The following is a 16,880-nucleotide window of genomic DNA, read 5'->3' on the forward strand; positions in this document are numbered from 1 at the left end:
GTAAATGTTTTAATTTAAATGTTTTCAAGTGATTATTTAGAAGAACTAAGAGCAAATAACTTATCTCTTCCTTAAATATGTTTTCCCCTGTCATCCAAAATGTTTTTTAGCTCTGATAGTGGGCTGGGAATTCCCTATTTAAAAGTCAGAACTAGAATAATCACAATATGTAGAATAGATTGTCTTCAAGAAGCAAGACAGAATTCCAGATGTCTTCTACTTAAGCACTTAGGAGTATATCTAATAACCTTACACTACCACTGCCAAACACCTAAAGAAAACCCCTTAAGGTCTAAATCCCTGCACAATACTTAAGACTTAAGGCAGGTGATGTTTAGCATAACTAAAATAACATAACAATTAAAATTGGGACCATGCTTTCTTTTGAGAGGACCACCAATCTTTTTAGCAAAAAGAAAAAAGAAAAATAAAACACATTCTAGCATGACTGAATGTTAGGGCAACTTTTTTATGTACACAATTTAAAAAAAAAAATCTTCATAAAGGTTTTTAAAGCACTTCAAGCCAAGCCAGTGTGAAAGACAAACCACTCACATCACAAAGTAATAGACTGACAGATATATAGACAACAGTTCAAATGGTCAAACCGTTTGTCCGAATGTGAAACAGCATTAAATAGATGCAGTGTTAAAGTCAAGCTCTGGTGTCAATGCCTTTTTTATTTGCTACTGATCTATTTATTGTGTGTTTAAGGTTTGTGGGGGTACATACAAATGATGAAAAAAAATATGAAAAAAACCCACAATTAAATGGTGTATATAAAAAGCAGAAAATAATAGCAAATGTTTGGAACTTTTTGATTTAATGTTATATTGCCACTAGAGGGCATAGCAGCAGTCTAACCTATGTTGAACACATTATTAAATACTCTTATTACTGCAAATAATAGTCAAGATTAAGTCTTGATTTAATCAAAGACGCAAGTTCTAAAATACTTCTATCAATTATTATTATAAAGATATATTTGCAATTTGTGTACTACTTTTTTTGTAAATTCCACTTAATCTAACTCCTGTTTTGAGTTGCTTAAGTCCTAACAAGCTTCATCACCTTTAAATAATATATAACTATATATATATACATATATATATACATCTCACTGACATTTGCATTAACGTGACTATTTACAGGCTTAATCATAAATAATACTATTTCTGTATTTGTCTGTCATTATTGTAATGGACAAATATAGAGACTTTTGTCCCTTTTAATCTGAATGACTGCTATATTCAGCAAAAAAGTGTTTTCTCTGGTAGGGTCCTTCTGGTTGCTTTCATTAAGTTTCAAAATGATATTGTATTACAAAAATCTTGGATTGTACAAAAATTCAATTAATTTAGCATTCTGTTAACTAATGTTACCTTTGTTCTTGCTTTTGGCCATAAAGAAACCCAACTATTCAAAGCACCACAAGCCAACACTTAAGTGCACAAATAATATGGCCCTTTAACCACTAGAGGGAGACAAAAGATTGAGAAAAATGTGTACAGCCTGGTCTGTCTCAAAAATCTTTAAGGAACAGTACAGTTTGAATAAATAAAATAAAAATGGTAAAGGTCAACCTGATTGTGAAGGTATTATTCTAACAGATGGGCTCCTGTAAGCCATCTGCAAATGTTTAAAGCAATTTTCAGTCAGTGAGCCAAACTTGTTTTCTTTTAGTGAGCAATTGACTTCAAACCGGCCCACCCAGAAGTGTGCTTTCTAATATTAGTTACTGGAACCTTATTGCTGTTTCACCTGCTGTGAAGCAGATGCAACTCAGACTGCCACACATGTACACAAATTCAGCTGAAGTGCTAGGAGATCACTTGCAGATGCAAAAGAGTATTGAAACGGTGGGTCGCTTCATCAGTTTGTATCAGTGCCTCATGTTTGTTTTCAACTGTGCACAATTAAGTGGGCCTCTGCTGAATCACTGTAATGTTGCAAGACTTATCAATGTGAAGTAGGACTCTAGAACCCAGGACAATTGACTTGGTAATGGCTTATTAAAGACTGAGTTTTAACATCTAAAAGAATCCTATCTTTGGTTGTTCATTACATGTTGTTTTTGAATAACTAACCACAAAACAAACCTTTGTTTGTGACAGTTTTTGAACTTCTAAGGAATTTTCAATGATAAATGTTTTCCATAAGTATGCCTTTTTTAACCAATCACAATAGACTCTTGACTGTTTATTGCTGTTCACTAAACATGTTGCCCACATGGATTCCACTCATTTTGTTGATTGTGATCAAATCCTTTATACTTCACAGTTCAAACAACCTTTCACTAAACAACTGCTCAGCAACTGTTCTGCTTCTTACTCACAAAACACCAATAAAAGAGTGTTGGTTGGCGTAATGTCATTGAATATGGAAGCATTAAAAGTGACTCTAACACAAAAGGCTAAAGCAACCTATATATATATATATATATATATATATATATATATATATATATATATATATATATATATATATATATATATATTTATGCAGCACTTGATGATTCACATTAAACACGACTGTTCACTCTATGTATTGATTATTACTATTATTATTTTATGATATGAGCTTTTCTAACTGAAAACACTGCTGACCATGGAATAAAATCCCAATAAATTCACCCTTGGATGGAATAATAATCAGTAAATCTAGGACAGTATGTTAAAGAACATCTGTTCAATATAGAATAATCCAATTCAGGTTTGATCAGTTGATGTCATTTGATTTTTAAACTAGTGATGATAAAACACCAACAATTAATTAAGCTCTGAATTAAAACCTTCAAATCAAAAATTACCTTCAGCATGAGTAGCCAGCTGCACTGTAAAACAACAATTACAGTTGGTTTACAATCCAGCTGTAAACCAAAGTTGCTTACAGTTTAGGCATCACAGTGGGGTGAACATGCAAATAGGCAATAAACCTGTTTACACAATTTCTTTTACGCAAAGTCTTTTTCAAAGACTTGTGGCACTCTCTAGACTGTACCCAGCTTATGGCTGGTTAATGGGCCATAAGCCAATAACTCTTTATGTGAATCCAACATCTTTGAGCGCAAATGGCACACATTTAACTAAAACAGTGAAAAGGGCTAAGATCAAATAAATTAACGACAGAATGGATTCACATTTAATTGAGGGTAACAAACCAAACAGCTCTTCGAACTTTGTTAACTCTTTTTGCAATTGTAGCAGTGTGAGATTACTCCTTACAAATAGAGAAAGAGGAGGTGAAATCAGTGCTTCTTTACGGTGGGGTGTGCGTGTCTACATGCCCCCTACCCCAGCCCCCCACCCCCTCTTTACAGGACTGCCAGCCCGTCTAGAGTTATTCCAGGAATGCGTTGAACATGGCTGCCGCGATGAAGGCGCAGAAAACGGGACTGCTGGAACTTCGATTGACCGTGGACCGCTGGATCCGTGTGCTGGCCACTCTTTCCGAGGACACTCTCACCGTAAACCCCGGTGAGGGAGCCGAGGAGCCCGCGAAGCCCAACCCGAGTCCCGCAGGTGCTGTCAACGGAGACCCTCCGAACCTCAGCTCGTCCCCGGTCCCTGAAACCATCACCAACGTGAAGCGCACCGTTCGAGTGACCAAACAAGATGTGGGAGGACTTGGAATTAGTATCAAAGGTAGGGTAATTTTAAGAGAAGACTTCGTAATAGGCGGTGAATTACTGTCAGTAAGTTTGACTTGGAGTTTGAGAGCATTCAGTAACGACGACGAACACAGCAGCCAGCCTTCAAACTCACTTTAACTTCTAAATACATACACAAGTCACACTTGTAGGAGTTTTCAAGCACAGCTACTCTTTTGCGTTACAAGTTAAGCTATATTTGCAAGTATTCGTGTGCGAAGAAATATGACAGCAGTGATTTTTCTTAAGCCGTGACTCACCTAGACAGAGGAACCATTTCAGTATCCCAGAGTCACATGGGAGCAGGTCCTGGAACGTCTGGCTGGATCAGGGATCCGCAACCTATACAATCTGAGGATGCATGTTTACCCTAATTTTCCAATGACTTAGTCTTTGAGGTAAAACAAATGCATGGATGTGCAGGTTCTAACCTGCTGATCTATCAGCTGCTGATGTCAGCTACGAAATCTAAACACACCTCTCAGCAACATTCTTTTTTTTATAAGCATACTTCTTTGCGTGTCTATTTTTTCAGAATGAGTTGATTGAACTCTTTTTGTTGCCTCAACAGGCTAGTTTTTTCAAATACTTGAGCAGTGTTTCCCCCCTGCTTTTCTGTCTGCAATTTGTAAAACGTTGAAGGTATTCTAATCTAAATTTGATTTATGCATATTGAAGTATTTAATATTTGAACTATAAAAACAGGCAGCTTCCAGCCCTCTTCAGTGTTCAAGGATTATGGCTATCCCTGGGCGGCTGTGGTTCCTGCAAATTCCTGCAAAGTATACACTGATAAGTAAACAAAACGAGTAATCAATTATTTGACTTCATCCCGAACCTATATTGCAAAAGACTCGCAAGTTATTTCACATTTCCTGCTTTCAAACTCACTCATGGCACTTGGAAAATTATGAAAATAATGTTTAAGAAAATTAAAATAATTTTTTGTCGCTTTTACAAAAGAAAGGTCTTCTGAATGTCAGAATTTTATACTTGCAAAGGAGATGATGAACATTTTCAAAGAAAATTTTCTTTATATGAGTGTGTGCTGATGAGATACACTTTTGCAAACCTGATCCCAGTGATAACTGTGGTGTTCTTGGGGGTCCTCTGCTTGTGTGGTAGCCTTAAAGTTCCTAAGCTTACTTGTCCCTTGAGCTACTGTAGTCTTGGGTAACATTTCATATCAAAATAAATAAATGGATAAATAAAAGGCATTGGCAGTTAAATTCAGCTAAGACTTCAAGGGAAATGCTGGGAAGCTGTTTACACTTTGCATTTGTAATGGTTTGTAGTTAACATTGTCTTTATGACAACTAAGCACACAGAATTCACAATTCAGTCATAATTACACACTCAGTTTCAGATAAATTAATTTGTAATAAAGAAGCACTAGTCTTGAAGTACTTTTAATGGGAAATAGAAAGATGGTGCACTAATTTGTTAACAATAGGGCCCTGCTACAAGGTTCTTCTTAAAAAAGCACTATTAAATACCATTCAACGTTAGATAATATGTTTATTTATTGGGTGAAGTAGCTTCTTTGAGAGTTTTGTTCAAAAAGAGACAAAGTCAAGCACAGAGTCTCTGGCCCAAGTGAATCTTCTGTCGAAAGGAAAAATAAGAGAACAGAAAGTTGGTAGCAGCATTCCAGATTTTGGCCCTTCCCACAACACGGATGCTGGAGATATATTTTTTAAACCAGTGCAAAAACCTAGAACAATACACCGTTATTTTTGCCATTGATGTTTTGAAAGTCTTCTCTTGATTAACTGTAAATGCTAAAAATGGAAATAATTTCCCTTAAACAGATGCAAAAAAGGAAACCCATAAAGTCTTGTGGCTTTCTCATATTTTGTAAACAGAACACAGTGATTTCCCTTTTCTTCCCATTTGCATCACTTTACTGTGTAGAAAATTGACATATAAATGTGTCACCTTTTTTAAATTCTGGTTAACAATATGACACAAACAGCTATCTCCACAAAAAATGGACAGCCATTCTTGGCCTTTTGCAGATTATTGTTTCCTTTAAATGAACAAAAAGATAGAAGCAGCTGCACAGACTACTGATGCACATCATGGTTACATCAATGTTGCATCTTTAACTTTTCTGTCAGGTAAGACTGACCTCTCTACATCTTGCAAGTCAAGCTGGCATTCTTGTCTCTTGTAGTGCCATGCTGCCGATAAAAACCTTTTAATCATCCTTTTTCTTCGATCTGCATTATCTTTGAGACAAGATCACTATGAGAAGAAGAATGAAGGAGTGAACTTTGGAAGACAATGTAAATGGTCAAATAATAGACTAAATAAATCAATTAAGAGCATAAAAAATTAAAACGAGCTCAACAATTTTCCATTTATTTTGAATATTTAAGAAGTCTTCCAGTTCTAGTGTTAAATATTCATTAGTTTTTGAAGTTAATTGATCTTTGTTAATCTCTTCTTGCATTATTATGCTATTAACATTGCATTACTTGAAAATGGTTTCTAAGCAACAATATTATCATTTATCACAACAACTTATATGACAATTCATTGTTCAGCAATAAATTGTCCCATTTTATGGTCTGTCACTTATTGTGACAGACCTAATTTGAATTGTATTTCCTGGAAGTTAGCATCTTATAAATATAACACTCTCAAAAACAATAAGAATAAGAAAAGGACCAGATGTTTAATATATGTGTTTTATTGCAAGTTTATTGCAACTTTGTACTATTTAGCACAAAACTGTTATTTTGCACTAAATAACAGTTTAATATATTCAGTGTCTTTGTCTGTGATTTGTTTGTGCCAGGAAACTTTAAGTAGTGGTGTGTGCAGTAGTCTAACAATGCAGTAAATGTGTGATAAGAAATGTTTTACTTTTATCTTGACTGTACACAGTATGTGTTTAAACTTGCATTGGAGTAAGCTACTACTTCTTCCTCTTGCAAACTTTATGCTCACAGGTACCGGTAATCATTTGACTGCTGAGTGTGGGTTGAGGCACAGGGTCTGCTTGATGGATTGTTGTAAACGTGCGCTATTGTCGTGCTGCAGAAATGGTTCATTATTGTGAAAATGCTCATTTATTCCCCTCTACTTTTGTCAGCAACAACGGAACAAAGCTGGGCCCTAATGACATAAATGTCATTTCCGTCTTTTCAGAAATGGGTGGTTATGAAAATGAGACAGCATGTTATTAAGATGAAGTCAGAGCTGGCAGCCTGTTGCCTTGACATTGTTGTGATGCTGGCTGCTCCAACGCAAAGAAGAAAAAAAAGTGCAGCAAAGTTGCGCAAAGAGCCTGCTGCAGATTAGATGGGGCATGGAATAAGCCAAAGAAGTGAAATGAGAAAGAACATCGGGAAAGGTGTCAGACTGAAGCAGGGAAATGCAAATGAAAGAGGGCAGAAGTTGTTGTGGGTTAGCTGACACCACATTGTGAACAGCTGAGTGGAGCAGTCCGCAGCAGTCAGTTGTCATTGGCCTGAGATGAAAGCTATGTGGCTGGGAGTGGAGTACTCCACTGGTGTTAATTTTAGGGAGCCCACCCCAGTTTGCAGAAGAGAACTGAGGCAACCTTTACTCGCATGTCTAAATTTAAGAGGGGAGGCTGGGAAGCTAGACTTCTGGTCTCTGGATCAGGCCACTTTTCTTAGTGAGAAAAAATGTTTCTGCTGACCTTTAAAGGGATTTTTTTCTGTTGCTGTAAGCTTCTCATGTTCAGGGCTAGGGGTTTCCCAAAATAAGATGCAACAGAACATAAAAACTAAGCCAAAGTCATAAACATCATAAAAAAAAACTATCCTAGTCATTGTTTTAGTGACCTTGAAGAAAACAATGGCTGCTTCATAATATTTGGAAATACTGTCTTAAACCCATTGTTTGATGGGTTTTTTTTTTTTTTTGCTTTTCATTAGCACTGTAAGAAACTTGTCCAATAAAGTTGAAAGTGCTGACTATGCAACAGTTGTGACAGGAGTACTCTCCCAACAAGCGCGCTGTTAGCACGAAATTACCTAATTAGGCCCATGTCAGTACTGTGCATGTCAGTACAGTTCAATTACCTGTCATGAGTAGCTCCAGTAACTCCACCTTATCTCCACAACTGCCACCCACCTGTCAGCTGACTGACAGGTCGCCAGCCAGAAGGCGCTGAAGTATTTGATATGAAAAGTTATAGAAAGGAAAGCAATAACATGCAAAGTGGATAAATGTGGTGCTCATAATAATGATTATTTTCACTGAAATATGTCAAAGCTGTTTATTCACCAGTCATGTCAGTAAATTATATTTAAGACTAGAGAAAAACATCAAAGTACATGACAAGAGGATACAAATGAATGACAAAGCTGGGAAAAGGTTAAAGTGTAAACAGTGCCATTGAAACAGAAGATTTTTTACAGATTTCTTTGGCACACTTGTATGTTTCAGATAGTCAAACAAAATTTTCTAATAGAAAAAAGTTATCACACCTGACCATATACAAAAAAGTAGTTGACCCTCTTTTTAAATCAAAACTATAACTGATTAACAACATTTTGTTTTGTACAGATGAGTAAAATGTCAGTAGCCACATGCACATGAAGTGGGCATGGAAATATTACTCATCATAGCCTGATTTAATTCAAGGACTAATGTCAAATAAAGTAATGGATTTTCATACGCTTGAAGGAGTGCACTGCCATTTTTAAGGTTTTAGTACTATAGCAAAGAACAGGAAGAGCTTTTGAATAAAATGCCGAAAATACAACGTAAAACTGTTGAAGCTTTCCAGGATGAGTCAGCCTAACAACTTTTCTCCAAAAGCACACTGACAACTTATCAAGGATGTCACAAAATGATTCTCTGCCAAAGGGTGGCACTACCAGTTATTACATTTAGAGGCAATTACTTACTTTTGATATCTGCATTCTGTATTAATTCAGGTCTCTGATATTACAATTATTTTGAAAGTCTAAACCTTTTGACCAAAACAAAGTAAAATTTGTGAGAATACTTTACAACAATTTACCTCATGCTGCCTTTCACCTTTATTTACCTTAGCTACTGTTTTATTGTAACCTGCATTCATTTTACAGCTGTTGTAAAATTATTTTGACACAAATGACACTGCCTTGTCACTCTGATACTTCTTACACTGTTATCTTCTTGCTGACTCAAAGGAGCAAGACTCAGTTTTCCTACTTGTCCAGAGAGGGAAGGAGAAGTGCAACTGGTAAAGTGCTGTGATTAGCACTCTAGTGGCATAAGATGGACCAAAGTCATGTCAGCTTTAATAAATGTCAAAGTTCACCTGCTGTTTCTGAGTCAGTTTGCCCCTTAGTCTATTTGTACCCCCTTTTTGCACTTATACTTAGCCATTTTATCCAAGTTTACTTCCATTTTGAACCAGAAAAAAGCAAATCAAAACTATGCCTACTTATTTTCATAGTTAAATTTATTAAAAAGATAGATACATTATAAAAAGTTCAAAATCCATGCATAGTTAATTTAAATGTATTTTGTTTTCTTCAAATTTTGCAGCACACTCTTTCCATTTGAGTGTTCTTATTTAACCAGTTGACCAATATAAAATATGAGAGATTATCAAATTATGTCTAGGTTACATTTTGCTAGTATGTAATATTTACAAACTGTGAGTCACATAAGCACATTTGTTCACAGAAGACAATGAGAACAATGAAAGAAAATTCCATTAAACCAATGCTCATGCAAGTGTTACTTTTGTTCTAGGGTCAAACAGGAGGATGATAAGCATAAAAGTTTTAACAACTCAAGTTTATTTTTCTTTCCCCACAAAAAAATAATAATCCAGGTAACACTAATTACCTTAATAAAATTAAGGTATAAAACTTAAATTGTCCACCCTTATATAAAAATATCAAATTAATATATAGAAATTTGAGGGTAGTTTTTTTAAACAGTAGCTTTAAAGCTTATTTCAACAAAATAAATTACATATTCCAGTTAGTCCTTCAATATAACAGTTCAGTCAGTCAGTTCAGTCAATGTGCACATAAGTTGTCCGTTATGAAAATGTTCATGAGCAAATAGTTTGTGGAATAAAAAAAAAAAGATTTGGGGGCCCCCTTTTTGTTCAATAAGCTTATCTGTTGTCCAAGCAAAACATCCAGCTCCAGCAGCACCAGGCCCTCCGTCTTTCCAGGCTTCAGTCCGAGTCACAAAGATGGCGGCGGATCCCTCCTGCTTCTGGAACCACTGGCTCGTTCAGGTATCGGTCGTCCCAAAAAAAAAAAAAAAAACCTGCATGCAGAGCGTTAACCGATCATGCAGGTATACGGAAATCATAGAAATCTTTCAATTACTTCTCAGTGAAAATCAAATTAGCGTTTAAAGTAAACCAAAAACGCTCAGTAATAAAGAAATTACTTAATAAACATCACTTCATCATAAACAGTCTCATTTCACAGAGCTATGCTACTTACAGAGCGACACTTTATACTCGGGTTGTTTTTTTTTCCCAGTTCGAAAAAAACTGAGCAACGTTAGCTCCAGCTAGGTAGCCATTCTGCGTAAGTAAGCAGCTGAAAATAAAACAACAGACTCACCGGAGAACTCTCAGAACAGAATGTACATTATCCAGTTCAAAATAAACAGATTTCTTTCATATCACAGCAGCACTTATGCGTAGTAACTTCTCTACTTCTGCTGAAATGTGCTTAGTCTGAATAGTCTACCATTTCTTTTTTCTTCTTCCCTCTTCTTTACTCTTCTTCTCGTACCGACACAGGAGAAATGTGGGTCTAGTGCCCTCTACAGGACATTCTAAGAACTAACAAACAAACACATTAAACATACAGACAGATCAGCATAGTTTATGGGGGTTACACTAGACTAATGCTAGTATTAAATAATATTAGTATTAATAACTTTAAATTCCCTACATATTTACGGTTTTGTGCAGTGGTAGTAGTCCTCTGATACTCAAATGTTTCTATGTAATGATAGGAGATTATAGGGCTCTGTAATTTAGAAAAGATAGGTGGTGCAAAAAGGGTCAAAGGTAATTTCAAGGTAAGTGAAGCTTCTTATGAAAGGAACGTGTTCAAATTTTAATATTTCAGTTGGCCGAGACAGCTTTGATTGGGGTGAAAGGTCAGAAATGTGGGTGCCAGGCAATTTAAATTTTAAAGCCTTGCATGTAACATTTCCATTGCCATTACGAAAGTACGTGCTGCAGTCGTGGGTTTAATCTGTTAAATTACCTTTTAGTTGTATTTAAGATTTAAACATTCTAGCAAGATGTTTCCGTTACTGTGTTTTCAGTTATTTTTTGTGAATTTCAACCTGTTTTGTTGCTATGATTTCAATTTTCAAGTGGTATGATGATACAGTCACTTTCAAGCCATGAAATATCTTTTAAGCAGAATAAGAAAGCAGGTTTTTTTATCTTTATTTTTAGTTGGCTTAGGACTGTGTAACTCTCCCCTCTCATTTGGCACTAGCCCAAAATGTTCCCACACTGCAGCTGTGAAGTGCTTCTTTTAAACATGGACCATCTGGTCCAACAGTATTGTTTCATACTTTTGCTGTTGGGGTGTAGCAGTCAAAGGGAAGAACTGTTCTGGGGGAATGTGAATCCATACTTGCAAGTCTTCCTTGTTTCCTACAACAGTTCTATGGCATGCATCAGTATGTGCCTCTAGTCGTAATCTAGTGTTGGTCTTTTTTAGTTCTGATATTATCTTAACCTGTCTATCTAGTCCTGGTGTCCCTAGGTTTTTGTTTGTGCCTCCCGGTTTTTGTAGCACAGCTTCATGCTTTAATCCAGAAAAAAACAAATTACAAGAAATTTACCTCAGCCTATTCTGTTGATGTGCGTGAAAGTTTTTATGTTTTGCAATATTTAATTTTAACATGAATTTTCTCTTTTGATTTTGATTCTGATTCATTGTGGTTTTGAGCTTGTGTGAAGGAGCTGTGCCCTCCCCAACTATTAACTGCCCACAAGTATTGTGGTTGAACAAAGCAATAAAAAGGATCAGGTACTAGTATGAAAAATAGAAAAAATAAGAAAACATAAAGAGATTTGGCGGGAAGCCTATTAAGATTACAGTGCTATGAGTATTTGCCCTTTGCAATTTTACTGTTTTAGTTTCTTTTCACAACTACAAGTTTAAGATGGTCAATTATGTTATGATTATCAAAGATAACCTCAGTAAATATGAAAAGCAGTTTTGAAATCATTAGGTTACTTTTAAAAGAAGAAAAGTGATCCAAACCAACTTTGCCCGAGGTGGTAAAAGTAATTGCCCCCTCGCCCTGATAACTGGTTGTGCCACTGTTGGTGGCAGTAACTGCTGTTGGTGGCAGTAACTGCTGTAAAGCATGTGTCATAACATTTCTCCATGTCTTTTACATGGAGAAATCTTGGCTATACTCTTGCAGATTTTATTCAGCAACACTAAAGGTGTTTGAATGACCAGTTTAAGGTTGGATTAAGGTCCGGACTACATCAAACCATTATTTTGGCTTCCTTGAGCCATTCAGAGGCAGATTTGGTGGTGTTCTTTGGACCATTGTTTTATTGAAAAACCCAAGTGTTTAATGTCATGACTCAATGGCTGAACATGCTCATTTAGTTGTTTTTTTTTGTATCAGAATTTACGATTCCATCAAAACATTTTTTCACACTATTATATATGAAAGCTTGTCTTTGTTGAAGCAAAATCTATAGACAGAAGGAATGATTTAAAAGTTTTGCACTGCAGTCTGTGGAATAAATTGAAAGGAATAACCCTGAAGACACAACCTCTTCAAGATGTATTAAAAAATTTATGGAATCTAATCCCCCTTTTTAGATTATTTTTTACTAGCTGGAAGGCTGGACTGCCATCTCACATTAATAGTGACATTTCTTGTGAAGAGTGGCAGCCCACAGCAACAAGTAGATACACTGACGTACTACCTGACCTTCGCTTAACGACAGAGAGAAAAAGAGGGAGAGGGTGCGATAGGAAGCTACTGAAATTAGTACATTGGGAGTAATTGCTACTAAATGTCTGTCTTTGTGTGGTTTTAACCGCAGTTCACGTACATACCCTTAATTTAGAGGCTTAAATATGAGGAGTACAGCAGTCACAGTAATAGCAGTTGTGGGATGGGGCTTAATTTAGAATTTCAGCTTCTAACTTGGCACTCATGATCCTTGTTTTGTGACTTAACAACTAAGCCCTCTGACATTTTGTCACCTTCACTGTTAATTGCTAAGGACATTTTAAAATTTGTACATTCACTTTTTTAACTAGATCGTGTAATTTGAAAGGGTTTGAATACAATATAATAATTCTGTTCAAGTTTTTATTAGTTACACTGTGCCAAAGTTAATGTGCAGTTACTCGAAGTATTCCTGAATTATTTTAAAAATGAAGTAACGATACGTCCTCTCTTTTCTCACACAGGTGGAAAGGAAAACAAAATGCCCATCCTCATTTCAAAAATTTTTAAAGGCCTTGCAGCTGACCAGACAGAGGCGCTTTACGTCGGGGATGCCATATTGTCTGTCAATGGTTTTGACTTACGAGAGGCCACGCACGACGAGGCTGTGCAGGCACTAAAAAAAACTGGCAAAGAAGTCATCCTTGAAGGTAACATGTTTTTCATTCACAGACAGAAAAAAATTACGTAAACAAGTCTTTGACTCAGCTTCTTTTTTGCTTTGCCATTTCTTTTGCTTTGAAGCATACTGAGAAGAGACAAAAGAGTACTCTGAAATAACTGCAACACATTTTTGAGTAGGGCCTTATCCATCAGAAAACTGAATTTTCAGAGACAATTCTTTATGTCATTTTTAGAAAGATCCCCATATTATTATCTTTGCTTAATTGAAAGGCCAAAGCACACTTCTATGGTCTTAAAACCCCTCCACTCTCAAAAAAGTTTTTTGGTCAGAGTAACTACCTGACGAAAAGCATTGACTACATGACTAGAACACTAGACGTCTACTTTGGTCTTGACCTAACTTATATAGCCTATAGCTTCAGCCTGCAGGGTCAAGTCATCTAGATTTATACTAAATGAAGGCCACAAGAGATTTTCCACTGCATGTAAAATGTCTCGACCCTTATCCGGAGCATTATTAATCATTCTTAATGAATTTTCCATCTCCACCTCTTTACCTTCTAAAGAATCTGCAGAAAGGTTCCAGAAATATATTAGTGGCAGTCAGAATCTGAATGCATGGTACCTAAACGATTAGCTAAGATTTATTGCAGTCCAAGCAGTTCCTCGCAACACGCATATTGCATACGGTGATTATGGTAGCAATAAATGTGCAATTTATACAGTGCTACACTGTAGTGATGTCAATCTAGTTCAATTCAGTATGTAAGAATGGAGAGCTATCAGCTTACCATGTCACAGCGTTTTCAGTTGGTGAACTTTTATTGTGGGCCAGCATTAGTGTGCAGACAAGACACAGTTAGAGCTCCTGTCAGCAGAAATCAGTAGAAATCCTCCTACGTTACATGTTCACAGTCAGAAAAGTGTTGATATCAGACGTCTCAGCTGGCACTGCTCTCTGATCCGTAGTGTCAGGAATCATTTCATGGGTTTCCCTTCCCCCTCAGAGGACCTGATAGTGGAGTGAAGAGAGAAAAGAAGCTTGGAGGCTAACTGAGGCCTCCAAGCTGTATGAGTGTTTGAACCCAGATCCATTTTTTTTCTTCTTTTTTGATGTTTTGATATGTCTGTCTGACCTGGAGATGACAGGTTTACCTGATGCCTATCGATAAACTGAGATTTGGGTGGATTTTATTTTTTTTGGCATAGTATAAGAATTGGAGAAATAACATTCTTTGCTTTATACCTTGTAGGCCTTTGACCTTTCCAAGTGCAACTTTGAAGATTTGGTAACTATTTTATCTCTACTAGACAATCACAAAAATATGTAAAAGTTCAGGTTCAGCGTTCTACTTTGCTCTTTGGCATTTTATCAAGATTTTCAGAATCTAACTCATTCTTGGCACCGCAGCAGTGTTAAAGGTCAGATCTTTTTTTATGTGTCAGCAACAAACAACTACTACTGCTGCCCTCCAGGCAATTGTCAGTGCTATGTGAAATTCCGAACACAGGCGGACGTTGACTGAGTTGAAGGTGAAACTTCTTCCATCACATTAAAATATCTGGGAAGTGTGAACAGTAGCACTTAAACATGCCTGATAAGTGCTTTCAGGAAGATAAATTAGCCTCGCTGGTTTGGTGCTTTTGGCAGGAGACAAAAAATGCAATAAACATATATTAATTCAACTTTTACAGCAATTCATGCAGTGGAAAGAAGTTGAGCTCTCTGTCTCTCTCATATTATATGAATTGTGATCTTTTCCTAATAGATGTTTCATTCTGTCACTGTGTTACATTCATAGGGTCTGAGTTGTCTGTTTGCATCACTTTGAAATATTGCAGGGAGATATTTTGTGAGGTTTCAGGTTTCCCAACTCCACATATGTGACACAGCTGGAAGTAGTTTAACCATTGTGCGCTATTGAGTTTTTCTAAATCATGTGATTTCAATGTGCCTCGTGGTTGCTTAGCAGCCAGAAGAGCAAGGAAAGGGCAGTACTGACCAGCTCTCAGGTGTAATGCGAATGTTTGTGAACTTTTTTACCATTTACATTTTTTTTGGTTCGAAAGAACAACAGCTAGCATCCCTTTTGACCTTAATGTCACACCTTCTATCAAAATGGAGATGGAATAATCAATGTGTGTGTAAGAGAGGGGACATGGGAGGGTCAGATAAATATAACAGACAAAATGAAACCATAAAAGCACAGCTGCCTCCATTTCCGCCCAGCAATTGTGTACTGCCCTACTCTGTGTGTGTGTGTGTGTGTGTGTGTGTGTGTGTGTGTGTGTGTGTGTGTGTGTGTGTGTGTGTGTGTGTGTGCGTAGGCGTTGGGTGTGTGTGTGTGTGGATATATATGACTGTGAGGACACATGTTCTGTGTCCATGCTATGTATGTGTGCTTTTGCTTCTAGTTCAACTTTTTGTCTTCATTAAACCTTTTCTTCAGTTGAAGAAAAATGAGAAAAACTATAGGGAGAATAGCTTCACATCTCACAATTTTTCATCTAACCTTTTGAGGAGTTCACTCCATCAGTTCGCCAGCCAAGACAAAACTTGTTTGTCTTGTGCACACACTTAAATCCACAGTAACAGAGCAATAAAACTGTGCATGTGCCCATGTGTGCATGAAATGCATAGAAGGGAGCTCTGGGATACTTGTACAATGCCCATAGGAAATATTCACCTCCTTGTATATTTGACCCTTTTTGCTGCTTTTACAAATCAGTGATGATCAACAAAATTTGGATTTTGTGACTTTGGCTTTTTTAAAGTGATTTAGAAATCTAGCTAATTTGTGCTAGTAGCTTCACAATTAGTGAAATACACATAACCTAATTGCAGTAAGTGTGTCTTAAGTAATTGCAGTATAAAGACGTGGGTGTCTATAAGTAATCAGCATTGCTAGCTACTATTACAACATGAACACAAAAGAAGCAAATCAGAGAAAATGTTATTGAAAAGTATATGTTTTCAATATCATTCCCAAGAAGGAAATATACAATTAAAAAAAGAGGACTGGAAGACTGTAGTAAGTGTGAATATCAGGGTCCAAGTTGAGTTTTTCTATGCACTCTTTAATGTTTGTGCTTGATTGATGTCCATGTGTCCCATCCTTCCACCTTCTGGAACACAATATTTTGTAGCACATGAATAATTTAGCATTCTCTCGCCAAATTAATGGACAAAATGAAAAGCACCTACTTAGTAAAGTGACCTTAGCTACTATAACAAATATAAAAGGACAGCCAGGAAGAAAATGAGACAAGTCATGCCAAATTTTATTTTCCCCTCTAAATCATTGGCCTTTTCCATACTTGTTGTGCTGAGTCAGAAATCAAGTCAAGAAAGCATTAGAACTGAGTCAGCAGAAAACAATGAGTTTTTCGTAAGTATGATCGTAGCACTTTGAAAAAGATATTCATATTACTTGAAATGTTTCTCATTTTACCATGTTAAAATTGACTTAATTGCACACTTTGTGTATTGCATACACAAGTAGTGCATAATTGATAATTGAACACATTGTGTTCAATTTGTATACATAAATGCCTTGTCTAGTGATGGTCAGTATTAGTTTTCCAAACATGACCTTTTTTGAATTTTTATGGGTTTCTTCTTGCTAGTCTTCCATAAATATGAGATTTGTCGAGG

General features: G+C 36.4%; 2 protein-coding genes across 2 annotated transcripts in view; one reads left to right on the forward strand and one right to left on the reverse strand.

Moving 5' to 3' along the window:
* The window catches only part of cbfa2t2 (CBFA2/RUNX1 translocation partner 2), a 59,740-nt gene extending 55,794 nt beyond the window's left edge, over positions 1-3,946 (reverse strand). The window contains exon 1 of the mRNA XM_023324828.1: positions 3,910-3,946. Within this exon, the coding sequence (XP_023180596.1) occupies positions 3,910-3,926 (17 nt within the window). The 5' untranslated portion in view covers positions 3,927-3,946. The remainder of the gene's footprint in view (positions 1-3,909) is intronic.
* The window catches only part of snta1 (syntrophin alpha 1), a 37,293-nt gene continuing 23,742 nt past the window's right edge, over positions 3,330-16,880 (forward strand). Inside the window, exons 1-2 of the mRNA XM_023324830.1 lie at positions 3,330-3,644; positions 13,066-13,251. Of these exons, the coding sequence (XP_023180598.1) occupies positions 3,362-3,644; positions 13,066-13,251 (469 nt within the window). The 5' untranslated portion in view covers positions 3,330-3,361. The remainder of the gene's footprint in view (positions 3,645-13,065; positions 13,252-16,880) is intronic.

The sequence above is a fragment of the Xiphophorus maculatus genome, chromosome 20 (assembly GCF_002775205.1).
Source record: "Xiphophorus maculatus strain JP 163 A chromosome 20, X_maculatus-5.0-male, whole genome shotgun sequence".
Taxonomy (NCBI): Eukaryota; Metazoa; Chordata; class Actinopteri; order Cyprinodontiformes; family Poeciliidae; genus Xiphophorus; species Xiphophorus maculatus.